Below are 27,724 nucleotides of genomic sequence, written 5' to 3' on the forward strand. Positions count from 1 at the left end.
AGGGCCGGGGACAATCGAGAAAACCGATTAAAGTAATGTAAAAGAGAGGACACCGTTTTCCCTGGCAAGACGGACCATTTTCCTGGGGCGTTAATGCCCGGAAATTACGGCGAAATTCACGAATCACGAGGTGGTGAGGGCGGTCGGGGGGGCGTGTTTTCCGACGAGGAGCGGCCCGAAAGAAAAACGCGCGGTGGTCGCGAGACAATTTCCAGGGAGGCTGACGAAGCTCCGCTGACTTGGCTCCGGCTCCGTTGGAACACGCTGGAAGACGAGATCGCCTCGGCAAAAGATGAGACCGGTAAGATACGAGCGCGATCTAGCAGCCGGATCGTTAGTATGGCCTCGGGACACTGACTCGCGCTACCTTTATCTCCTCGAGTTACCAAGTTTTACCGCGGAGACTAAAACGCCTCGACAACGCGCCAAGCCGAGCCGAGCTGAGCCGAGCCGAGCCGGCCGCGGGAGTTATTAAGCGAGCCGGGGAAACTTCCGAGGAAGCTCTCTCATTCGTTTGCCACGCGAATTACAGTTGCCGTACTCGCCGCTGACGATACAACCGGCTACAGGCTACCGGAAACGGTAGCCGCTGCTGACAGTTACGGGCCCGGCTGAGTCCTCCGGACCCAAACCGCGACGATTTTCTCGGAACAGCTCGGAACAGAGCCGGTCTGCGAGGGAAAATTATTTTCTCGCTTCTTAGCGGTCCTTTGTTCCGCGTCGCTTTTTACGACTCTTATCTCGCCTAACTTACCGAGTTCCCGAATGTTTGTAGCCGCGATATCGCAGTTCTTTCGAGTTTTAGTCTCGCGACGGCCGCGAAATGTTAATGAATTCGTTCGTAACCGTGTTCCGCGCGGCCGTCGAAGCCATAATCGAGCGGAGGGAAGGATTTCTGGACCGGACGTATCGCGGATGATCGAGCAGAAAGCGGCACCGCGTGTAAACACTAATCCGGCGTACATCCGCGATGCCTTCGGAACCGCGGCCGCTTCATCCGGTCGCAGTTGCAGTTGCAGCTGCACGAGTTTACCGTTCCGAGTACAATCGTATTAGATATGAGGCGGGGAATACACCGGCGCCGGCAGAGAGCGAGTTTATAATGACGGAACAAGAAGGTCTAGTCGCGGGAGACCGTATCACATTTGATTCGCGTGTGCTGTGTCCGGCCTTACTGTCGCGTCTGCACACCTCCATACCGTATTAGGCATCGAGAATTAGGCACAAGCAATTTAACTTTCACACGTCGAAAAGTCGCTGCAAGCAGCTACACTTCTTCGGGCTTCGATTCAAACCCGAAAATGCCGGCCGCCAGGAGGAACACGCGTTGGAAGGACTGTACCTTTCGTTTACTTTCGAGTGTCCGTGCACGACTGACAGTTTCCACTTGATACAGTAATGTCTCCCTAATTGACGCTCAGATTGTGCACAAGAATAGACAACTTGGGAAGAGGAGGTACGATTATTCGAGCCTTTCGAATTTATTCGACGAATTTGTCAGCAATTTGGAAAACGTTCCGTGCGATGTTATACCGATGATTGTGCATATTTGTGCAGAATCAATGTGGTTTATAGGAGCCAGAGTTCTTTAACGATTTCTCATGGTTCTAAATTTCATCGTAGTATGTTCGAAACACATGTGCGATCAATAGACTGCGGATTTTTAGGCGAAATAAAAATCCGCTGCATCGATTGCAAGAAATAGAAACTGTATGCCAAGTTCGCTGTTTCTTTAATTATTTTAATTGATGGAGAATAGTACATTGATATTTTAAAATTCTTTCATTCTCTCTTCTGTCTTAAATTGCAACTATTTAATTTTGACGTGCAATGCAGTTTAGTTTATTAATATATCCGTGTTATAAACCGTGTACTTTTTTTACGCGTCGCACATTATTATAAATAGCTACACTATCTTTATATCGGTGTATGTACCAATAATTGCAAACATTCAGAAACACGGACAAGGTAAAAAAACGTGTTATGGAACGCTTTTCGGACAGTATAAGATTATCATCGATTTCATTGCAGCTGAAAAGTATTGTCATCGAAGATTTATACTATCGTTCGATAGATCGACGTTTCCATATAACGTAACGCACTCTGAAATGTTCATTTAACACGTATAAAAAATAATGCGAGCAAAGCACGAGCATGTACCCAATATGGAACACCGTTTTCGTACCATGTCCCCGTGTTCCGATTGATCGGTGTTCCGTGGCTACTTCTACCTTATATTAATTACACTCGTATACGAGTATCCTCAATACGCGCTGAAAATCGAGATCCCTGGCCCGAAGGCACGGCGGTCACGTTTAAAAAATTCCGCGAGCGGATCGATGGTAGCTCGGAAGCCAGGCTCGCCGTAGGATCAGGCAAGAAGGAAGCTGTCAAATCTTGAAACCCGACGACGGTCGTGACGCATATCGGAGACGTTGCATAATTGAGCTAGCTCCCGAAAGAAATTCCTAGAGAGAAAGAGAGGCGGAGAGCGGCGCGAGAGCACGGAATCCAATTTGGGTCGAATGAGAACCAGCGAGATGAGAGCCGCTGCGGTGCTCCCGCGGGACCACTGGGAGCAGTGGGAAGCCTCTGTACCCGTGCTGGGGCTATACCCGGCTACACCGCGGCGCGGCGGGTCGCCGGGAGAGAGAGAGAGAGGGAGAGAGCGAGAACGAGAGCGAGAGAGAGAGGGAGAAGGAGAGACAGGCTAGGGAGAGGGAGCGGGAGAGGGAGGGGGCTACACTCCCCAAGGAGGTAATTACCCTCCCTACGTTCGCCCCAGCCACCCACAAGCCATCGCAACTTCAACTCCTGCCGGAGTTACATGCTAATACAAAACCAAAACCGGTTCCCAACAGCTTCGAGTACCGTCGAAATTTCTATACGTATGCGCGTGTCCCACCGGCGAGAATCGTAATGACGTCGAGGACCCCCGAACAGTCGAACCCTTGTCGACGGGTGCGCGCGATTTGAATCCCGAATGGGTAACCGGCGAATTTTCGAATTGCCCCGAACCGAACCTCGCCGCCCCCGCTTCCCACATCGGCGTTCCGCAGCGGCCGAAGTTTTTCGGAAGACGCGAACCGAAATTGCAAATTGGCGGTGGAGAATTGGAATTGCATGGCTCCGCTCTCTGTTTGTAATTGTTGGTGGCTCGCTGGGGAAACCGGCAAGAATTGATAGAGGCAGAGAGAGAAAGAGGATGAATGGTCGAATGATTTTTATCTGTAGGCAAAGCTTTTGGCAGGAATGCAGTAAATTCTCCTTAAATTTCCTGCAGCTTGTAAACAAAAATGGACAATTTGGGAAAACGAGATACGATTATTCGAGCCTTGCGCCTCGCTTTTATAATTGTTGACAACCGGCAGCTATAAAAACGAGCTGAATAATCGCATCTACTTTTCCCTAATTGTGCCCATTTTTGTTTGCAGGCTGAAGAAAAATCGGGGAGAATTTACTGTGCACAGCTTCTAGGAACATCGTGTAGGAATTCCTTGTAGGAATTGATTGAAAAAGTGGCAAGGGTGTCGGACCTGTTAAATTGTGATGTAATTCTGGGCCGGCTGTCGGAAGATTGATGATCGGAACAGTTAATTTCGGCTTCTCTAGGCGGTTCAGCCGGTTGTTTATGGGACTTAGGGGTCCGCGGGGTTGGTTTTACCGACTGCCGAGGGGTGCGTTGGCGTTCTTTTAGGGAGTGAAACGCGGCCAGTGATTGGATTAGCCGGATATCGAGTTGGCAACGTTTTCGTGGGTAGGATTGCCATTTCTCGCCGCAGCAATTCTTTCGCTCTCGTCTTCGAAACCGGCGAGGCCATCGGAGCGAGGGAACGCTTGTTCAATCATTAATTAGGTGAACGATTTCGGTAAAAAAATGTACGGTTTTAGAGCCGTCGATAGCCAACGGTGGACTTAAAAGCTGCCATTTTTATGATCAATACAACGGACGCATCTGATTCCGACGTAATGGCGGTTCCTGAAATTGCGCGACGAGGTATGTGCGCGCGCTCGCTCGCTTGCAAGCGTGCTTTTTTTTTTATTTTTTTAAGCTCGTTCACCTGGTATATTTCGGTAGCAACGAGAAACTGATTACCAACAGTGTCCCAAGCGCGGCCTTGGAACTCCCAAAAGTCATACTCGTAAAAAAAGACTATTGTACACCGCGGACTTCCGGGTTATTTATACGAGTTATCTCTTCTCTGAAACCGCGAACCGCGCGAGCGCGCGCGCGCGCGAGCTCGCTCCTGCAGCCATGCCGTTGCCGTGGCTGTTCTGTTCTGTTCTGTTCCCGTTCCCCGGCAATGTTCGCGGCCCGGTGACTTATGAGCGATGATAATTCCAGCAGCTTGAGTGCCGCAGCTTTTCATGCCCCGGCTACTTACCCCGTAATTCACCCGGCGTCTCCGCCGTCTCTCTCCCCTACCGCTCCCCCATCCCGTTCCACTCTCGGCGTCTTATCATTGAATTATTCCCGCGCCTGGACAAACAATTAACTCACCTGGTCGCGCGGACCACCCCCGCGAATCGACCTTCCTACCGCGGCGATCTTTAGCCTTACCTGCGCGCAAACATTTTTTAATATAACCACGGCTAGCGTGGGCTCTGGAAACCTTGCGAGTACAAAGGTCGGCATATAGTGACAGCAGTTCGATTGCATCGGATTATAATATCAAATCGTCTCCTGTTTTTAAAAATATTTAGAGAACGAGACAAGTGTATGCAGGGTAGTGGAGCCGGTGAAAAAATGCAAGGTTCGCTTCAAAATGCTGTAACTCTGCGAGAAAAAATTGCAGCTACGTTTCCTTTTTTTTATATCAAAGCGGAAGGATCAAGCTTCATTCGACGGTAAACGGCATCCGTGAACAAAATTTTACGAAGTCCGTGCATTTCGTTAAACTTGGCAATTTTCAATATGTCGATTTTCAATATGTGGTCTCACCTTTAAAGGGTTACAGTGACGGGGGTGCGTAGAACTTAAAATCCAGAAATATAATCTCAAAGTAGAGGTTTTAAGCTTTAATTTAAGAGAAAAGTCATCATTCTACGATGATTTTTCGCGAAGTTATCGTCGGTCGAAGCTGGTCAATTTTTATCAAAAATTTTTCTATGCTATGAGTTCCTTCAGCTGTTCGAATATATACAAAATGAAGGAATACAAAAATATTGATATGTCTTATTCGATAAATATAAGGGTGGAATTAACCCTTTGCAGTCGAGTGGCGATTCCAAGGCACCGCTAAATATTGTCACGTCACGTTCGAAAATACTGTTAATACTATCAAATTCGTTTATATTCAAAGGAACCGTAAAAATTGTAATCGTTAAAATTGCACGAGTCACAAAATTCAATGTCCATGCGTATAAAATGCACCAGGCTACATGAAATAGAACAACTATTTCGGATTTCGGGTGAAAACGGCTCCGACAGCAAAGGGTTAATGAACGAGGTCTGAACCCGGCGACAGGAATTTTCTTTCTAAATTTTCCAGGATTTTCCTCTGTAAAGCGGCGGGAGAACGAGCGAGTTAGCGGAATTCGCGAGCGTTTATCGATAATCGTGCCCGGAGTCGCACACAGCCGTGAAAAACTTGGATCACGAACACGGCTCGCGGCCCGTGGTTGTTTCGCGCAAGTTACGCTTAAAGTTGCGCATACGTCCGGTGGGAAATTTGAATTTTGGCCAGTTTTCCTCGATGTTGGCCCAAGGTGGTTCGGTCTCCTATGCGCAGGAATGGGCTATGGGAGCCAATATCACCGGGGTATGGCTCCCACGGGATCGCCTCGTCTCTTTTCCACCCCTTTCTCGTATTATACGCATCCGTGTGGCAAAAGGGTCGTATGCGCCCATGCTCCTGCCCATAGCCAGAACCTGACCCCCTGTCCGTGCCCCGTGTGTCCCGACTCCCGACTTCGTTCTGCTCGATCGCTCCAGGTCCCATGAAATTTCAATGTTGACCTCTATTAGGGTCCACGGAGTTACGCGATTGGATTTCGGGGGACTGATCAAACGTGACGGAGACGATCTGCCACTCGATTCCACGATCCAACCTAATTTCTTGGACCATTCTTCGCCGCCTTCTTTCACGTCGACCTTGATCACCGGATCTTCATAGAAATCTCAGATTTTCGAACCAGAATGACGAACAAATTCGATTTACTGCGCTGGAAGATCGCTTATGATAATAATAAGACAGCAATGTCGTAATCGTGTGTTAATATGCACGTCGACAAGCAGTTCAACCCTTTGCCGTACCTAACGCAGTAGTGGATAATTCTATGCAAAAATTTATTAAGAATCAGCTAAAAATATAATTTTAGTTATAACTCTTGCGATTTATTTCTTGTGATTTTTCTTCTCTGGCTAGACATAAAAATTCAGTAAAATTGAAGCAGTGGTCCTTTAAATGGGAGCTGCAAGAGGTTGAAAATGCACGTCCTCTAATGATCGTGGATCACTCCAGACCTAAAACGTCAGCTAATATCTTGGAGCATGCCGTGAACATGCTTGAGAAATGTCTAAAGATGCAAATCGATTTCAGAATCAGTTTGCCTTTTTTCCGATACTAATACGGTCGTGATTTTTTGTGTGCAGACTATCTCCAAGATGGCAGGCCGTCGTCGACGCAGGGTCCGGACCTAGAGAACCACAACAGCCTCGACAGCGGTGAGTTTTGATCAGAAGTTTTGTTCTCCGTGGCTGGTGCACCGGCGCGGCTGGGCGTTCTTCTTGTTCCCGTGGCGATAACTCGGGCGACAGACCACGAAAACCGACCTCGAGGAGCCCCGATACAACCGGGGCTCTTAGGCAGTCCCGTGACCCATAAAAATCTCGAAGATCCTAACAAGCGGCGAAGTCTCGGCGATAAAGAGGGTCGGCGCGTCGCCTCCCTTCTTGTTTCCCCGGCCTCGATGCCGCCCGCAAAGATGCGGGACTGAATTTTTCAGGCGGCGAGGGTGAGATAGGGCGCCCACACCTCGAACAGGAGTTCGACCGTGTTAGCGAGCGATTCCCGGCGATAAACAGCGCGAGGATCGCAATTAACGCGCGCCGACGGAACTTCGGAATCTCTCCGCTAAATCGGCGAGCAGCTTGAAACGATCTCGCGAATTTCTGCGAGACGGAGGAAGAACTTCGAAATCGTCTAGCAGCACCGAGATCCCGTTTCGCCGTTCGCTTGTCCGGTATTAATTGACCGAAAGAATCGTTCGATCGCTGCATAATGAACGGCCGCCGAAATGGCGACGATGAAACATTAACAAGCCGCGCGAATGCTCCATTTTATTCCGCAAATGATATTCGCGTTCATTAAATTTCCGCGGAGACGCGTCCCCGTCGACGGGGCCAGAAACCGGATCGAGCAATTATTTATCGTTGAAATATTAATGCCGATCGAAAAACAATCGACGGAACGGGCACGCTCATTTGGTATTCGATTTGTCTAGCACCGACGGCCGGTTTAATTCGAGCGGGACCGAATGCGACGGCATTCGAAACAGTCTTTCGCCAGGCTTAAGGTTTCCATCGGGCCCCGGGGACACTTTCAGAATTGACTGCATATTCGGCTGGCTCTCCTACGGCCACGAGTTTCCACGAATTCGACATACGCTTACGTAATTCGATTACCGGCCGGGTAACAGAGGACCCAGTTCGGTTTCACTCGGTTTTACTCGACCAATCTCCCAAGTCCATTACTAGACACAGGAATATTGTCACAGACACAATTAACTATTTCGTTTGATTGATCTAGGACAGCGGTCCGTGCGCCGGGGATGCGCACGCGTCCCGTTCCCACGGGAGCCCGGGTCCTCGTTGAGGAACGCGTAAATTTTATCCTAAATTGCACCCATCCCCGCGATCCTGTGTGCTCTATCGAAAAGGACCGAAACAAGTAGCACAATCCCTGGCGCAATGCAATTTTTCCCATTTTCCAATTCTCCGAACGTGCCGCGAACTTATTAATCCCTGGAACTACGATTCCTTTCACAACTGATCAACCCTTCTGCCTCGTTATTAATCATCCGAATAGAAGAAGACAAGTTTTCTTTTTTGTTTGTCTTGATTTACTTTCACTCCTAGATCTTGATTTTCTTTCGATCCAGATAAAAATTAAAGGACAAGAAATTAAAAATTAAAAAATTTTCACTATTATTGCTATTTTTATTATTATTATTTATTTAGTATTTCCAGGCTGCAAGCGTAAAGAAAGTACAATAAGTTCGCAGGTGATAGTTTAATAACAGCATAACAATAAAATAAAAACGAATGCATCAAGATTAAAGAAAATTTAGATTTGTCGTTCCACATTCGCGACAGAGCGTTTAAATTAGGTTACAGAAAAACCCAGAGACTGAAATTAACATGCGATCTGTTCGATGCGTCCGAAGCACCGATTAGAGAATTTCTTCCGGAGGTTCCGTCCAGACAAAATAATTCGCAAAAATCTGCGGCGTAGCATCGAACGACCGAACAACAGTTGGTAAGCCCAGGGAGATTTTTAATCGGGAGATCGAGAACGGAAGGACAAGCTGAGCCTGTTTGCCGGCCGAGCAAACAGCGTGCTCCTCGAGAGCGTAATCGAAATTGCGGCCGGACGACGAACGAGTTTCCGCGGATTCCGTGATGCGGCCGCGGTGATTCGATTACCGTCGACCAACACACAGGGATTCAGCTTCGCTGTCGGCTCTAGAGCTGCGGAGGAAGTTGAGCAGGCTCCCTGGCCCGTGAATAAGACCGAGAGGGTTGGCTTTTGGCCTCGAGCTAGCCGCCCTACTCGCCCTCGTCGACAACGCACTCCTGGGAAGACGCGAATGTGTCCCTTTAACTGATGCTTCCGGCCACCGGCGCTCTTCTTTCACCTGGATAGCGTAATTAGAGAATTTTTATTTTGTTCATTTATTTATTTATATAGTCCCATTGGTACGCTGTATTTGAAAGGTATCTGTTCGGTTGTGATAGAGAGCAGAGTTCGCAAGAAAGGAGTGAGATGTAATAGAACTATAAAATTCGCGTATAGATTAAATGGATATTAATTTACAAAGTCATAGATCGTAGACTCGGTTTCTAAAGACAGAAATCTCAGCGCCGAAAATGTTTAACGACGCGTCATTCCAACCAAAAATAGGATCTCTATTTATTATTTTTTACTTACTATTGCTCGTTTACTTATTATCGTTCATTGAAAAAATAAAAGAAATGTTGGCACCTAGAACAGTTCTCTTCAAAATAGGCTTGCCGATTAATGCGTTAATTGACTTGTGCGAACGTCGGAATCTCGGAACTCGCTGTCCAGTTTCTTCTGTGTCTCTAGATTCGATCAATTTCTCGCTAAAACGAGTAGACCGAGTATCGTTGAAATTATCAAGGAAAGAGACAGAGAGAGAGAGAGAGAGAGAGAGAGAGAGAGAGAGAGAGAGAGAAAGTGTCTACCGGCAGAGAATGTTGATTTTGCACAAAGAACCCCAGTCTAGCGACCGGTGTTATTTGTCAAATGTGCTTTAATGGCAGCCAGTTCCGGCCGCGCGGTGAAAAGATTGAATATTCGGCGAGAGACGAACATCGAAATGCTTTATCGAATTTGCAATTGCGGTTGGCGGGGGCGAGGAAGGGGAGGGCGGCGAGGGCGGCGGCCGATAATAAACGATGTTGCTTAACTTGGACTGTATCTGACAATTTTAATTAACGGACAGTGCCGTGTAAATTTTGTTTATTGAGCCCACCGCGGATAAATCACCATTTAATTATAAGGGAAATCAATAGAATTCAATTAAAAGTCGTGTACACGGGACCGCGGGTATTATTCCTCCGGCTGGCAAAAGGGACAGTTTGTTTAACAGGCTGAAAATTTGTTGCAACCGGGCTGCCGACCGGTTAAGAAAATCAGGGGAAAGGGGAATCGCCGGATTTAATGGGATACGCGTGCACGTGGAAACACAGTTTGTACTTTGGCCGTGCACACAGGCTCGGCTCGTCGACCGAGCAAACACTTAATTAACCCTTCAAGTTCTCTGCCACCTAACCCGACGGTACCTTCGGCCAGTGAAATAGTACTTCGAGCACAATGGGTTCGGTAAGATTCATTAAGAGTCAACCGCGATTTCTAGTTACATACGTTGTTGATACGGTTGCTCTGTTTCATTCGCGAGCTCGTCAATGAAAACTGCCATTATTGCCTGCTGGCAGTTCCTTTTGTTGGAACTATGGACACGCCGTTGAAAAGAATTGCTCTGTTTTATTCAGTAGTCAGTCAATGAAAACTACTATTTAGATTGCTAGATACATACCGTTGCTACGCCATTGCTACGATTGCTCGACTTTATTTATTAATTCGTAGTCACTATAGATACGATGTCGTTAGAGTTGGCCTACTTTATTCTCCGCTATTCCATATTACCATCAACTAGCATTTCCATTCCCATCTACTAGATTCGTAGTTACCGTGGATGCGCTATTGCTAGGCTCGCTCCGCTTCATTCGCGAGTCCGTCACTGGGAACTACTGTCGCAATTACTCTTCTCACAAACACAGATTTCGCCGGGATCGATCGCAGTTTGAATCTCGCAGAGAAATTTTTGCGCGGCACTTTCGGGGCGTTAACGACTTCCTCGCCGTTGCACAGTCTAAATCGAATCGGATCGGCCGTCGAGCGATGTCCGCGGATGAATTTCGTCCACGGGAGCGTTCCAATTAAAGAATCGGCCAACGAGATTGAGAAATCGGCGGAAATGGGAGGGCACCTTGAATCGACATCGGTCCCAGCGGACGCCGCCGGATTCGCCGGGCTCCCAATCTCTTAGGCGGGTCGCATCTTTTCGGTCTCAGTCAGTCAGTCACTCGATCCTGCCCTCCTCTCTCGCCCCCCTTGCACCCTCCTCCCTGCGATCCCCCGCTCCGGCCCCTCTCTGGCCACCGCTCTTTATACTCTGGAGACCCATTGCAACTTTAAGCGCCTCGCATTACGAGCGTTCGGCTCGTTTCTCTCGGGTTCGGGGATCGCTCGAAGCTGTTCCCTTCTTTCTGCTCTTAATTTAGCCTCCCCTACGGTCGAGCCACCCCCGCTTGTTGTCCCTCGAGCCGCGCTCGGAATTCATTTCGGATGTTTATACGCACCGGCCCCGATCTCTCTTCACGCTCCCGATCGTCGGACATCTCGGGGATCGGGTTGCCGGACCCCGCAATTGGGGTTTTGGGGTTGGTTCGCAAAGCGGCAAAGGGTTAGTCGCTCGTGATTAATCGGCATCCGCGGCGGCTGTCTCGGCCGACACGCAGACAGCGCCGGCACCGGCTCCGTAATCGGAGACCGTATCGTGTTCTGTCTCGTCCCTTCTCCTCCTTAATTGGGACTCTCGCGAGCACTAATTACGTCTCGCGATCATACCAATCTTCCAGGCGCAGCGCACCTACCTCCTCCCGGAGCGAGACGTTCGCGAAAATGTATCAAGAGTCTGATAGGACACTTCTACTCTGTGCAACGTCTACAGAATATTTCACGTTGAATTTTCTCGAGTTTCTGCCGGATTCGGAGGATTCTGATGGCTCAGATCTGGCTGCAAGGTGTCCTATGATCGTGTCAATTTTTCACGGCGAGGAACCGGCGCTGCTCAAAGACAAGAAAACCCGTTCAAAGTTAGGAGACCCGTGCTAGAGAGATTTTTGCATCAGGCAACGTCCGCGATCCTAATTGCATCGGGTAACGTTCCGTTCCTGAAGGATCTCGTTCGGCCGGGTCGGGCCAGAAGACGTCCGCGCGTCGTATCTGATTAACTAAATCCTAACATCCTCGGTGGACACGTTGAAAATTTAACTGTAGTCCGTCTTTGGCCACCGAGGAGCGTCTCACGGCCGGTCATACATTATTCGCGGCTCGAAGAATCTGTCTTGGCGCGGCGGAGCATCCTCGAAACCGTCGTCCCAGCTGGATCGAAGCGCCGCTTCATCCCTTAAAACCTAATCTTCGGGCCTCTCCTCCTCCTGCTCCTCACCGAATATTTTTCCCGGGTACGCCACCCTCTCGCAAGCCACGAGGAACCTCGGGGGGATGGCGCGGACGTACGTCGATTCTCCACCGACTTCCGTCGGCGGATCCCGTGCGCCTAATTGACGTTAAGTGAAAACGGTGTCAATCGCGCGTGCAAACCGGCATCGATCGGTCGGTGAACAGAGGAGAGAAAGGTATGACGGAACGCTGAAAAACCCGGGACCGGAAGCTCGCCGGGGATGGGGCTGGAACGGGATTAGAAGGGTGATCGGCGTGAAAATGACAGAGGCGAGCGTAAACAAAGAAACGGAAGGGTGACGCGCGGCCGACCGAAATTATTTTGTCCAGCCCGATACGATACGATGCGATACGATAGGATACGATACGATAGGACGCGGTGCGACACGACACGATACGGTAGGATTTGGACGACCTGCGATGCCGGTCGAGTCTCGACGATAATTAGGGAGAACGGGCACGGACACGGACGTGCACTTTAAATGTCCGCCAGCCGTCCCGCTGTCGGTTTAATTCGCTTATTATTTAATAAAGTTCCGTCACTATCCGACGCGCCGGCGTCACGTGTCTTATCCGACCAGATTATCGCGTTTCGGAGCCGACTCGCGGTTTAATAAGTTTTCCGAATTTTCGGGGGTGAATAGCCACCCTGATTCGCTCTCCCTCCTTCTGCGCCGGCAGCTCGATTCTATTCCCAATCTGGGCTGAAGAATTTCTGTTCCGCTGTTCCATATCTCATCTTTTGTTGTTGAACTTCTGTATTTAAATTCTTGTTTTTAAACTTCGATATTTAAATTCTTGTTTTTAAGCTTGAATATTTAAGTACTTCTGCATTTAAATCCTTGTTTGTCATTATTTTCTAAGAAGGGGTGGTTTTATGGAAACGTTTTATAGAAACGAGAATTTTATTAATTTTATTAATTTTATTAATTTTATTCAATGGAGATATAATCTACGGAATTAGTTTGGAAGAGTGCATTAACAGAGAGGAAATGGGAATAGTTTCATGAGTATTGTTTAAAAATGTTCAATTTCTTATTCAGCAGAAATGATAATGTTCTCGTGTACCCGCGACGCGAACGCCTCTTTGATCTCAATGGTAGCTCTCTAATTTACCGACCCGCGGTGCAATCGCATTGTGTCTGCAGTTCGCAGCTTTTCCGTGGCGCTGTGCTCGATCGATACTCCCTTAATTAAACAGAGATCGCCACCCCTCAATTAAACCACTTAAACTTAAATTTCAAACACACGATCCTAATTTCACTTTGCTGTAAATCAATTGTTATCCAAAGCTTGATTTATTTAACTTCTTGAAACAATAAAATAATTAAACAGAGTTCGCCACCCTTAATTAAATCTCTTGAACTAAAATGTCAAATATATAAATCCACCTCAAAGTTAATTCTACTATTAATATTATTATTATTATTTATTGCACGATCCATATATACAGTTTTTGGATATACAAATAATCTTGAGTGAATAACGTACACATTGAATTAGCTTAGCTAATTATGTTAACATTAACATTTCTTAATATTTTTTTGTTACTCGAATCTAATTTTATCAGAACAAAAATAATTTCCTCGATCGATCTGTTGGGATCGATTTAACAAAAAATAATAAAATTAATTAAGTAAAAATAATTTAACAAAAAATTAACTCCCGCAATTAAATTCGAAAACTTCCGAATGGTCCAATTATGACATAAAAATCGAGAAATCGAAAAACGGGAGTATCGAACGGGAGTATATTTCCCCTTGATATTCCGTGTTCGCTCGGCGAATTAACATCCATCCCATGGCGCCTTGTCTTCTTCCGTTCCCCCGGCGTTTCCGCTTTCATAGCTTCCGCCCCCGGCGCTAATAAAATAATAAATACATGTCGTGGGGGCAGTGGACGGGGGCGGCGATGGCGTTTCGCACCTGCCGAGAGGTGTACCCGCGGCTTCCTCTTTCTTCTTCTTCTTCTTCTTCTTCTTCTCCTCCTCCTTCTTCTTCTCTCGGGCACCTTCTCCAGCCTCGCCACCCCCTACGGCACCGTGCCGCCGCCTTTACACCCCCTTACATTGCCTTGGCGTACATTACACACAACCCGGTTATTTCTCCAGGGAGTTTTCTCGCGTGAATGCCGCGAGAGCACGCACACCCCCGCGTCGCCGCGCCAAGCCGCGCTTATTTACGCGCCGCGGCAGCTTCTTCCGCTCGAGAATTTTACCAGGCTGCTCCCTCTGTTCTCACCTGTGAAATTCACTGCGATGGGAATCCGGCGGCCGCGGCTGTAATCGATTTTTTTCACTCTCGGTTTCGAAGAACACTCGTCGCGGTTCTCGGGCTGATCAAGTGACTCGTTAACCCCCGATCCATCGTGTACCATCCACAAGACTGTTTCATCTGGAGGTTTTGTCGCGATTTCTATCGCTTCGTCGCCACTTTGATTTTCTTACGCGACGAAAACGCCGCGGACAATACCTATGGGGGCTCCAAGGTGGTGTCACAGTCCTATAAGCTAAAACCTTGCAGTGGTCTACCTTGGCGTTACGGAGCGGGGTACAAGGAACCCTGATGAACACTTCTGGTAATGACTTTCATACCCGGACACTGTCAAGGTCTTCCATACTTACGTTAGCAAGCACTTAGTGCTAGAATGAAATTATTAAAAAAAGATCACTGTCCTCCGAAAGCAGATCCATCCAAACCAAGATGAAGAGCACACTGCTTTGAAAGCAGCTTGAAATAATAAAGTTTCTGATAACCTATCGAAATTAAATTAAAGTATCAAAGTATATAAATTGTATTAAACATAGGATATTAACACACACATTTATTCTGTCTGTTGTGTGTATTTAAAACTGTATAAGAAATATTAATACTTATACTTTCTTTATAAAATCGAATGATTTTTATAGTATAAAAACACTGTTCCAGTAAACTGGAAGCTAGCTATTTAAAATTATGACCATTTACATAAATTCGATTTCTTAAGCAACTAGTGCTATTTAATACTGTTTTTAGAACTTACAGTGAACTAATAGTGTACTCGAATAGTTTCATTCTATTAATATAATATCAAATGTTGCATTAAAATTTTGTTGTTTATAATTCTTTGTCATACCGTTGTGACCATCGTTAAAATAAATGAAAGCGACGGTACAAGCTCAGTAATTGGGACGCGCTTACCCTGTATATGTGGTTTCTTATAATTAGAGCAGCGACAGTGCCTGTAACATCGATTCGACAGGGATCGCGACCGATTCGATCCCGGTCCACAATCCGTCCAGCAAGCTGGACCAGCAGTTTCCATTGACGAGGCTCCAGGCATCTCCCATGGCGTTCTTGATAACCGTAGAGCCCTCGAAAGACGGGGCGATAACGCGGAATCGCCGCGCCGCCGGCCGGCAAACTACGTCGCCGCCAAAAGTTTCCGGCGCCGTAAGAATTTCTCGCCTCCGGCCGGCCCGGCGAAAGTTTTCGCCTAAATTCCCGTGGGTGCCGTGAGAGAAAGGGAGAGAAAGGAAGAGAGAGAGAGAGAGAGACGTGGGGTCGGGGGTGGTACAACGCCCCCGACGTCATGCAAGAAGCCGCGGCAACTGGCACACGGCCGACCCTTCGCGCCGCAGCGCCCTCTCGAACGCGAACCTAAGGGGGCGGAATTGAAGAACTTGCGACTGACTCAACAGCCGAAAGTGCCGCCACTTAACCCGTCGATTTATCCGCCGAATTATCCCACCAACACCGGACTCTTTATTTTATCTCCGGAACGATCGCGCTGCGAATTCTAATGGACGCGAGGCGGATCGGTCGCTTGTTTTGAATCCGGAGAAGATCGCAACTTAGTAGATCTACCCGGTCCTGGTGCTTCCGAGGTTGGCTAATGGGCTTTGCGAGGTTCGAAGGGCGATCCGCGAAAATTTGAACGTGATAAGGTCTTCGAGGGATCTGGTAAAGTCAATGGTCCAATATATCTCCTTAATTGACGCCCAGATTGTGCCCAAGAATGGACAATTCGAAGAGAGTTGATACGATTTTTTATAGTAGGCTCATTTTTATAGTTGCCGATTGTCAACAATCGTAAAAAACGAGGTGCAAGGCTCAAGTAAATCGCATCTCCTCTTCCCAAATTGTCCATTTTTGTGTAAAAGCTGTGCGTCAATTAGGAAGAATTTACTGCAACACGGTAGACTCGATCGGTGAAATCGTGGACCGTAGAAACAACGGGAATTACGTTTTATGAAGATGAAAATCGTGTGCTGTTCGGAAAGCTTGTTAGCACTATGTTTATGGCAGCTGTCAAAACGACGGGTTAATTTTAAAAATTTGTTAATTTACGATTATTCAGATTGTAAAGATACATTTATGAGTTATTTATTCGATGTATACGTTACCTGTGCGGCAAGCATTGCAACGACACTCGTTCAAAATCGGAATAAATGTCTTATCGTCACTTTCATAAACTTTGTAAATCTATTGTTAAGAGCATGGATTCGTGACAGTGGTAGGACCGTAGTAATTGCAATTTGCGCACCTTGATTCGCGGAAACCGTGTTTTCATAATGCCGATAAGCTTCGTTGCAACGTAGAACTTCTGTAGGTATTACAGGCCGGTAGATTCATAGAGCTAATGAAAAGGCGTGGATCGGACTTTGTAATGTTCGTATCGGACTTCGAAGGCTCCGCGACGGGAGAAGAAGCAATTTCCGAGGGCAGCCGACGGGTCACGATCCATTAATGTTTTTCATCGCGGCGGTGGGTCATTCATGGTTCCGTAACATACATTATGCATCCTCGATGACGCGGAAAGGGAACCCTCGATTCTGCTGGCTCAGTAGTTTTAATGCGAATTGCAGTTGCGATCGGTCGCTCGCTTAAGTAATTCCATTTGGACGACCGATGGCGTTACTCTAATCGGCGAATACCTTTATCAAGCTTGGCTCGCGGTTCAGATTTTTCTGAATCGGCGGACGACCCTCCGGAAAATAGTCGAAAAGAAGTTCGAACGTTCGAAGGTGGCTCGAAGATGATGTATGGCCCGAGCTGATAGATCCCCGCGCGTCAACGCTCCCGAGAAGGATCGCGCAAGGGTGACGAGCCTCGAGTGCCAATTTCGACGCGCAAAAGAACCCCGAAGATCATTCGAGCCGGTTGACTCAGAGCAGCCGGCCGTGTTCTCATCGTATCTCGAATTGGAAAGCGGCCCAAACGTTTAATGAACGGCGTTTCGAACTCGCGCGCGTCGGCCGCGATGCCGCATCGAGCTGTTGACCCATTTACATCCGATTACTCACCCGACTTTCTTTCGTTCTGCACCGAAATTTAGCTCGGGCGCATTTTCGTCGCCTAGAGAACCGAAGCCGATCGCTCCTCGATTCTCCACTCTGCCTGCAATCGACATTAACCCTCGATCGATCGGAATCGGGACGAAATTCTTTACCTGGCCATAGAGTTCGGCAAAGCGATCTTATTAACCCTAGCACCCTTAAGACAGGGTCAAAAAATGTTCACAGAATTTTAAACATATATTTTCGTTCTAACAATGTTCTTTTGTACATTTTTCATATCTTATTTTCGCAGGTATCTGACTGCATTATTTGACAGTGTCGTAGAAATAGATATATCTCGAATATAAAAACTAACATTTGTAGCACTTCTTTAGCAGATCTTAAACCTTTCAATACCTTAAGTATAATAATATATTATAATAAATTATTATAATAATTTATAATAACTAACGAATTGATAATCATCAATCAGATTACTTTTTGCCCAACTCCTCCGGCTAAAACACGTCTTCGATTAAAAATCCTATAGATTCCTATAAACCCACAAAAATTGCAAACAAAAATGTCTTTATACTTTGTCTCATTCCAAAAATTGTCAAAGGAAAAATCGCGAAGAAAAATAACAGGACAAGGGGTTGTTCGTCGACAGCATCTTCCTCTTTCTGAGAAATCATTGCAGTGCAGTCTAGAATTCGGTCGAAATTCTAAACTGTCCCCTGCGAGCGAGATATTCATTCTTTTGTGGAACCTTTCGCGTTGAAGAAAATTTGTCTTCGCGTGTCCGTTTCTTGGGCCGCGTATCCCGTTCCCGATCAACTTTCCCGTGGGCTGTGTGTTTTCGGGACGGGATCGTTTATCAAAGGACGTCCATCAAACACGATACTACCGATATTTCGAGCGAGCGGGCTGTGCACACGCTGCCGGCGATCGCGACAAGGTAATACTATCCGCTCGGCAGCTCGCTTACGAATGCAAATGGGCTAAATTAATCCGGGCGGGGCTGAGTGCTCGGTAATCATCATTACCCGGGATTATTGTTTTCGTAGGGCGTTGGGGTGCTTCCAGACTCGGAAATTCCGTGCCTGGACAATAATCCATGACCATTACTCCCGTTTCATGGTTCAGAGAGCCTCGATCGCTGACCGATCTCCTCCGGCGTCTACGCCGATCCTCTATTCCGGCTAAATCAATCGGGCTCGATTTTTCCTGCGACCGCAGACAGACATTCCAAAATAGATCCGTAATTTTCGTAATTTTCCCGCGATAATTTCTCGGCGACGATGGCTTTCGAACATCTCTGTTCGATCTTTTTTTCTTTCATGACGGACGACGGTTTCCGAATAATTTCGCTTCTTCGAAGATCCCTTCGCGCAACCACGTCGAGCTTTCGAGCAACGAGAATCGATTTTTCGTCTGACAGCAAAGAGATTCTAAAGGATATTCATCGTCAGCAGCTTGGTGATCTCTTCGCGCAGCTTCCGAATGCTGCGCGGTGATCCCGATAGCTGAATCGGCCGCGGAACGGTTCGAAGAGCGCCGATCTTTTTATCTCTCGCGATTATGCTAAACTCGAGGGCGATTTCTCTCCGGTTCTGTTGCGTCGCGCATGTTAAGCACGCCATCTTCTGCATTCTCGCCTCGTACAGACACCGCTGGGCCAACCTTGCCCCAGATTTTTTTTCGTCCAAGACGATCATTCGGGCTCTGGTTTCGTAAAGCCGATGGAAACCTACCCAAATTACGCTACACTTTCGCGCTGCATCCATTTCAGTCCCACGCGTCGACGCATCTCGCGATTCAAATCTACAGGGTGCGGAGACAATTTTGTTCCTTTAGGAATAACGCCACTCTGATTTTTCAGCGTTCATCTTAAAAATGACGATAATTAATCATTTTCGAAAAAAGCTTCTAAAATGTATCGAAGCAGACGGAAGAAATTTTCGACACTTAATGCAAATTCGATTGTACAGTTTTGCGATTAACATGCTACTTAAATTGGTAAAATATTTATTTATTCATTAATTACATAACCCAGTTATACAATATTGCAAGAAAGAAATAAAAATACAGAGGTTCAGGATGATTTGATACAGAGTTAAAATTAAAAAAATTCTTTTTAAATTTATAGAATATATAGAATATTAAATTGAAGTGTCCTCGTTTTCAAAGCAGCTAAATGTCATAAGCATACAGACACAAGGGACAGACTTTCGTCCGCGGCCAATGATTATTCAAAGTTTCTCGAAATTTTTCCGGCTTCCTTTTTTTCAAAGCTTTCAATCGAGGCCCACCTCGCGTAATCATACTGATTGCCTGACCCACCGTAATAGGTTTCATCGCGAGCTAACGAAGTGTGCGGTGTCTCGCGCATTCGCTCATCATTATTCTCGTCAGCTTGGCAGATGCTTTATAAGCGGGAGCGGACGCGGCCGGCCAGTATGCAGATGAGTTTTATCGAAATTTGATGTAGCTTCTGTATTATTGTCGCGAGACACAATGGACGACGGGAGGCGGTAACGATCGATGACGTCTTCGGCTAGTGACCAGTCGCTGATAGAGATTAAAAATACTCGTTGTCGGATTAGAAATAGGTGTCTCGGGGTGTGCGACACAGTTTCAAGACGGTCCCTGGAACGCACGGAATAAACGGGATGTCCCGATGAAAGATTCATGCGGCACCGACGAGACTTCGTTCGGTTTAATGAAGAGTGGCACACGGCCGTTAACGAAGAAAATTTTCAATACCGAAACCGACGAATCCCCCCCTTCCACTGCGGAACCGCAAAATTAGCGCGCCGGAAATATGACTCCACGCGTGAAAGAATCATTCACAGAGGTTCCGAAATTATTGTTCGTCGCGGTTCCTCGAAGCTTATAAATTCGGCGGAACAAACCGGAGCGGAAAACTTAGAGATCTCGACTTATCTCGCGTTTATTAAAATCTCGGAGAGATTCAGCTCGGTCGAATAAATGTCGATTGTGAGACCAACTCGAGGGGAATGCGAGGAGTCAGCGCAGCTAATGGTTCTCGGCCGGAGGATCGAGCGATCCACAGTGTTCCACGCGGAAGACGATCCCGAAGATTTTATCTGACCACCGGTGCCCAAATACTAATTGGACATGGTTTTATTTATACAGACGGTAGCTCGGAGAGGTTCACGTAGCATTCCTGCGACGAGCATTGGTGCCTAGCACGAGTTCGAGTCAGCTTTTTAAACGAGCCGATCCATAGGTCGGGCCCGAGATGGATCTGTTCGACGCGAATCGCGAACAATTAATTCACCTTGCTGATAGCAGTTGATAACCGTCTCCTAAATGATACAAATTAAGAGAGACAGAGAGAGAGAAGTAAAACCCGCTTCGCAGATAAATGCGCCACGAAAATTCTTAATCGTATTTGACTGGAATGAAAATCGTGAACCAGGATTAGCCGTTCCCATCTTTGAAACGCAGCAACATTGCGAAATATTCTTTTTCGGGGGGGCTTCTTAATCTGCTTGAGAGTTGCTGAAAAATTCTCTTTCTGCCGTGCGTCGCGCGGGTCGGGCGCAACGCGTCGTGTAAAAGAGGAGAAAACGGGTAAATCGTCGGATGAAAAATTGCACGGCAGCGTAATCGTACGGAAGTACGTTCGCCGGAGGAAGAGAAACGAATGAAGAAAGAAAACGAAAGAGGGAGACACCGAGAAAGAGAGAGAGACAGAGAAAAAGAGAGAGAGAGAGAGAGAGAGAGAGAGAGAGCGAGCGGGAGGGAGGACATTGTCCCACAGTTTGCAATTCTCTTCGCGGAGAGAAAGGATTGCCGTTGAGGTGAGATTTGCGGTTTTCTTTCGCGATAACAGTAAAGGGATATACCTAACGCTATGCAGAGTGCGGGGACGAGTTATGCTGCACCTATACGACTCGCTGGTTAAACGGCTGGCAATACACCGGGCATTAACTCCGTGGAATTTTAATTCGAAACTGTCGTGTACCCGTGGGCATATATTCCAGAGGTAGGTACTTTCGAATTTTACAACATTGTGCTTGCAACGCCGTTCCGCTTCCCTGCCGATAAAATTGATCGCATCGAAACTTAATCTATCAACGATCTTTGACTCTGCTTCCTCTCTTTATCTGTAGGCTAAAGTCGAGTAAACTCCGTGATAATTTTGTTATCTAGTTTGCTCGATTACAATATCGAATTGCTACGCGACCATGTAACGGATGCAACGTTGAGTGAGACATGTATGCAAACGAATAATAGGCAAAGAAACGTTGGACAAGAAATATTGCATAAAACTCAGTACATTCATCTTCGATAATTTATTCACCTTCGAACAGTACGGCATTTCCGGTAAATTCTATTCTCGAACAAAAATGTTTGCCTCTTCCATCGTATTCATTCGATTAGATCGTGCTTTTTATTGGACGGACTAGCCTTAACGCTATTTGTTAAAATTTCGTTTCATCGAATTGGTGGAACGGCATCCGTGATGATAGAGATGACTGAACAAATATTACGGAGTGACCTGTATCACGACAGAATTCCGGAAGCGGGCTCCGAAATGTTTCCTTAGGACACGGAGTTAGGGCACTGTGCTGAACCAGTGGGTTAGAATCATAGTGATGTAAATCAGAATTTAGAAAATTTTGACTCACGTATTATAAAATCCGTACATGCCAAAATGTTGAAACGACAAGCGAGACAAATGATAGTTACGATAAATTAACTTAGCTCTCATCTCCTCGATAAATTAATTTTCCTCAAAAAACTGTCCAAGTTCCAAGTTCCAAGAATACAACTTAACATGAAAATGTTTTTCTTCGCTTAATAATCGTGATAAGTTGAAAAATAATGCAACGATATCCATGAATTCTTCCGATGTTGCTGTGTGTTTGACATACTAATTTGTCTCATAAATGCATGAAATCGGCCAGTCTAGTGATAACGGAACGAACGAGACGTCAATAGCCCGTAACGCGAACGAGGTTCATTTTTGTGCGCCTCGAGGCAAATCTTTGCAACATCGTTCCCGAAGTGGATTGGAAGGATCGCGGGGATCGACGAGGATCATCGAAGCCAAGAAAACGCTGCAGGCTCGCGTTAGATCCGACCGGGTGAATTGAAAATCGACGAGGGCGATGCGGGATCGCCGGGGTTTTTGCACGGGCCACCGGTGTCCGACAGCGAGAGACCCGTAATGCTTGCACGTCTATCATGCAACGTCGAGTGCAAGAGCAACATTGTAGCGATCGATCGTGTGCGTCCGTTCTCCAGTCAGCCGTTCGATCGTCGCTCGGCGTCGCGTCGGCTCGTCGAGAGCCAAGCCCTGAACGCTGAGCCCAATTACCGACGTGTCTTTCACCGGCTAAATCATGCTCAATTGGATGACTCAGGAGAACCGTGTGCGTGGATCTCCCGGGTAATTCCAGCTTTCCGTCGGAAATTAGGAAGTCGGTCGTTCCTCTGATCTTGTGAACGGAGAAAGTCTGGGACTTCGAGCAGCATCTTGGTCTCTCGATCTGTCCCGTTCGACACCCGTGCATCGACGAACACCTCATCTTTCAGTTATCACTGCGAGAGCTTGTCTGCCGTGGATGTAAAAAAAAAAAAATGTACAAGCAAGAAGCAAGCAACTGGAGTACAAAGTTCCAACACGTACACCTAGACCCTCGGTCTCCGGTCGCTAATATAATCTGTTATCGGTGATCTCCGATCGATGCCAGCAATCAGGAGCAGCCGGTTCGACGGAACGAGAGAGAGAGAAAGAGAGAGAGAGAGAGAGAGAGAGAGAGAGAGACAGAGACAGAGGATGGAAGAGGCAGAGAACGCATCTATTTGTTTCAGTAATGAAGGATCAAGGCGGATCGAGGCGGACCGCCGCCGCGCCGGTTCCGTACCCTTCGGCTCGCCGCGTCCTTCTCCTTCTGGAGGCGAGGTGTAGGTCGGCAGATTTTATCGCACAGGAGATTCCTGTACGCGGTACGTCTCTCCGCGGCTCTCCGCGGCTCTCCACGGCTCCGTTTTGTATTTCACTTGCCGGCGACATGCGTCTCTCGCTGGCCGTGCAGGATCACGCGAGTCGCCTTCAATGACTCTGCCACGGAATTCCGAATTCTGGTTCGCTCGCCGTGCCGGTTCCCTCGCCGGTTTCCTCGGCAACCCGGACCCTGTTCCGGAAGCAATTCTACCGAGGACACGTGACATTTTTTAACTGTCCTGCTAGAGTCCGTCGAAATAACCATACCTCATCTTCCGTAACTCGGTAAACTCCTCCTCCGGCATGCCTGTGCCGGGCCTTGTTCCCCGGGATTACTCTCTTTCCATACCGACAGCGATAAACCGCATCGATGTAAACTTGCAAAGAAACCTGCTCCGCATGACCCGCGAATCGGTTCCAGTTCTCTTCGCGGATCAACGTTTCTTCGTACTCTTCCTCGGTTGACCGCTCTCTCACTAATCTCTCGGTCAGAAGAAAGATTAGGACCCCTTGGACTGCCGCGTATTAACGTATTATTTATTTATTTATTTATTGTTTAGTGGACAGTCTATAGAGCCCTATTATAGAATATAAATGGATATTCTTATCCTCGTTATCCTCGTTCGCTGATCAAATAAATTAACGTCATGTCATACAGCTCAGCTTTACAATTTTAATTTGATTCAACAAAATGCTTCAATTTTAGAAGATTTTTGAGGTCATTGACGCGGCAGTCGATGTGTTAAAGAATAGAGAAACAGAGAGCTTTAAAACGGAAAGTTTTTCGATTTGCAAACGCTTCGGACCTGGCGCGACCTTTTGCGACGCTTGCGGGATGCAAATGGCGATTTTTGCGACACTTGAGGGATGCAAATGGTGAGGTCTATGTCCAGGCAGGGTCCTGGAACGGTCGGAAGGATCGGCAACAGCACGGCCGCATCCCGGGAGAGGAAACGCTGGCGCGCGCCGTTTAATTGTCCGGGACTTAAGCGATTGCGGTTTGAGGCCAGTTGAGACAAGGATCGAAGCAATTTGCCGTTTCGCCGTCGCGACGCGATGCCGAGCGAGCTGAGCCGGAGAAAAAGCAGTCGGAGAACGGTGGTTGCACGGCCGTGGTGCAGCGACTTTGCGCATCCTGTGATGCGGTTGATGCACACGTGGCTCCGTGCATGCGTGCGTACCTTGCGATAATCGACTCGCGTGTGCCCACGCGTCGACCGCAGAGAACCGCTTGCACTTAATTGAATTCGCGTTACAGGATTGCTTCTTCTCTCTTACCGTCCCTACAGACCCTTCGCCGATCCTTGAACGGAGATACTTCCGGCGCAGTCGTCTATTTTATCCCTCTTCTTGGCGCAAGATATCCGCTTGCACGGCTCGTTCGGGTCCGCTGACGGAATTTCTTTCGGATTTTCGAAGCGATTTCGCGATTGATCTAATCTATCCTATTTTAAACTAGATACTTTCAGTTTTAATTTAAACCAAGACATGTGAAAGAAGTCCCATGAGAATGGTACTTAAAATCGTCTCGAAGTTTTCCTTTAAAATCGGGGCATTTTCTTCGGAATCGGCTGTCGGGATTTGTCTATTTTTCGAAACGTTTCCGCGATTATTCTTTAAACTAAGGTACCCTATTTTAAAATAGACACTTTTACCTTTATTTTGAGCTAAGTTACATTTGAAAAGTCTCGCGAGAAAGTAACTTAAAACTCGTCTCGAAGTTTTCGTTTAAAATCCTTTCATTTCTCTGTTTGTTAGCTGTTGGGGTGAGAATGCTGGAAGAATTGTTATTTAAAAAGTGTTTCGAACAATTCTCGGTTCGTTTTCTTCTTCATTTTCGTTCAAAATTTGCTTTCAATACCGAGCAAACGGAGAGTCCCGTATAATACCGGAACTACCGCGAACAATAGTCGCGTCTCGCAGGAAAGGAAGGAGAATCATTTGCGCGCACCGTTCCGAAATCCGTAAAAAAAAGGGCGCGAAAGGGATAAGTGTAGCGTTTGCCGGGATACAGCAGCTCGGTGTTATAATTATCCGCTCGTAAACCGCCAACGGACACCTTGAGCCTGTAAAAAGAGGATGCACGCGTTATTAAAAGTCTGCGTAAGTACGTATCGTTCCACGTCGTCTCTTCCTCCCGAAGTTCGCCGCACTTCTAATTTCGCTGTTCAGCTGGCACAATGTTGCCTCGGCTGCCAATTTCCTCGATACACCTTCAAACATCGGAATCGCTTACGATGGAAACCGTTCCGGGGAAGTCGTTCCGCTTCGAAATTCATTTTTCCTGCGTTTCCTCGCTCTTCGTTTTGCCATCTTTGCTCTCGATCTTCTCGTCGCGTTCGTTTTCTGCTGCTCGCGCCGATGTTCGAGATCTCGAAGACCGGCCCCGGCTCTCGACTCGATGTCGTGGATCGTAATCGAAGGAGAAGATGATGGATAAGGGCTCCGGCCCGGAATAAGGACAATAAAACGGCCAGGAGACGCCGCGAGATCCTTTAAGCTCGCCTCACAGCCGATCGATGGATCGGCCGCGCGAGAAATACCACGGAAAATAGATACACCCGTCCTTTCGAAAACTATTCCACGAATAAGCTTTTCAATTTTTCCACGGATGCCTCGGCTATTCAATTTCTATAAGTCGCGGCATCCGCGCATCGATCGGCGAAACTGTGGATCCCGCTTTATACGTTTCCTCTGACCGAACGAAGACACGAAACTCAACGCGAGCTACAATGTTGCAGAGTGGTCGCGCGTCTCGCGATACCCACGGCTTGTACTTTCGCGACGATAACAGATCGATCGATTAGCCTCGAGATCTTCCGTTCTCCGCGAGATCGCGAACGCTGCTAATTGGCAGAAATGATTTCCAGCGCAACTTTAGCTGCAATTAACTTGTAGCACAAGTACTTCGACGGTTTCGGAATCTCCGAAGTAGCAGATGGCATTGATAAGATCGATAGCGATCATTTTTCACCGTCCGACTTTTCATCGACTTGTACTACTTACAGAATTTGCAAATGTTTCGGAATTTTGTCTGTATTAGAATCTGTGAGCACAATAGAAAAGATATTGAAAGAAGAAGCTAGTACTAGTTTTAGAAATACATATTTACTCCGCATACAGTTTAACAAAAGCATAATTACGACATCTCGGAAGCAAAAACAAATTTCATTCGGTATTGTAATTTCAAACGATCAATCTTTTCCTTTTAATTGGCACAAATTCGTCATCTTCATCGTTCGAAGCATTTGGAAGTTCTGGAATCTTAGAAGTCCGGTATTTTTTGTTCCTAAATTTTCATAAATTGTCTGATATCCGCAGTATATATTTATAAATAATATCACGAGAAATTTCTGAATTTCTACAGGGCATTCTTTCAAATATAAAACGAAATTAGAAAAAAGGAGAGGTATCGATACCTCTCGATTAGAACGCGTTAATTATCGAACTTCCCTAATTTTTCTAAAAGTGTGAGGAATCATGGCATTCGAACGATAAATATCGTCAGCAGCCAAATATTTGCAAACGGCGTTTCGAACAACTCGGAAATCGTCCGCGCCGCCAATTACCGGTCACCCTCGCGAAACCCGCCCCCGCATTCGATTACACTCTCCGGTTTCACCCGCGTTACAGCTTGGTCTCGCGGTCTCCGGCTTGGTTCTCGATTTATGGCCGTAGGAGAGCGTATTCTCCGAGCCGAATTCGGGCCATTCGTCAAGCCGGGTTCGCAGGAGCGTTTCGCGAAGGCTCGTGGAGGTGTGGAGGAGGCTCGTGGTGTCCGCCGAGCGTGTGCGAGCGGAGAAACTGCTCTCGGGGTGGGTCGTGTATAAAGCATAGGTCGGAACGAGGCCTCGGGGTGCCGTGGCCGGGACCCATGGGCTCCATGCTGGAAAAACTCGGCTGTTAACTGCTCCGACCGTGAGGCGAACCACCGACGGCCACCCCCCGCGCCTATTATCCGCCGCTCGACTCTTTTTTTCACCGCGATTCTTACGGAGAGACACAGTCGTTCGGTTGGTTTTCTCGTTATCCGGTTGCTTTTCGAACGATTGCCTCGAGACGTCCGGCTTCTCCGACCATTGGAAATTGAAAATCGGTGCCTCCGGCTCCCGTTAACCCTTTCTTCCTCCGCGAAACCCGCGCTTCTACATTTTAAAATGCGGCGACGATTGGAGCTGTCGGACGCTCCTGGAAATAACCGGAGGAAGACTGACAACCTTGGACAAAAATCGCGATCATTAAATCGATTCGTAGTCTGCGATAGATATTAGAAAAATGTAAGAATATTTTCACATCATCCTGATGGTGGATCATCATGGATCATCATCCGGTTAAAATTATTAAGAGAACAGATATATTTTTATCTGTCTCCTGGTTTTTACAATTAACGAAGAAACTTTCAATCTTGCGTAAAAACGTTAAAAAAATATAACAGTCGTATCGTTGAAACTTGATTCCGTATTGTAACGATCCAGACATGCGCTTTTC

General features: G+C 47.1%; 1 protein-coding gene across 1 annotated transcript in view; it reads left to right on the plus strand.

The window, feature by feature from the left end:
* The window catches only part of L (zinc finger protein Lobe), a 98,565-nt gene that overhangs the window by 29,697 nt on the left and 41,144 nt on the right, over positions 1–27,724 (plus strand). The window contains exon 5 of the mRNA XM_033480087.2: positions 6,596–6,667. Coding sequence (XP_033335978.2) covers positions 6,596–6,667 — 72 coding nt within the window. The remainder of the gene's footprint in view (positions 1–6,595; positions 6,668–27,724) is intronic.

This window comes from Megalopta genalis, chromosome 11 (assembly GCF_051020955.1).
Source record: "Megalopta genalis isolate 19385.01 chromosome 11, iyMegGena1_principal, whole genome shotgun sequence".
Lineage (NCBI taxonomy): Eukaryota > Metazoa > Arthropoda > Insecta > Hymenoptera > Halictidae > Megalopta > Megalopta genalis.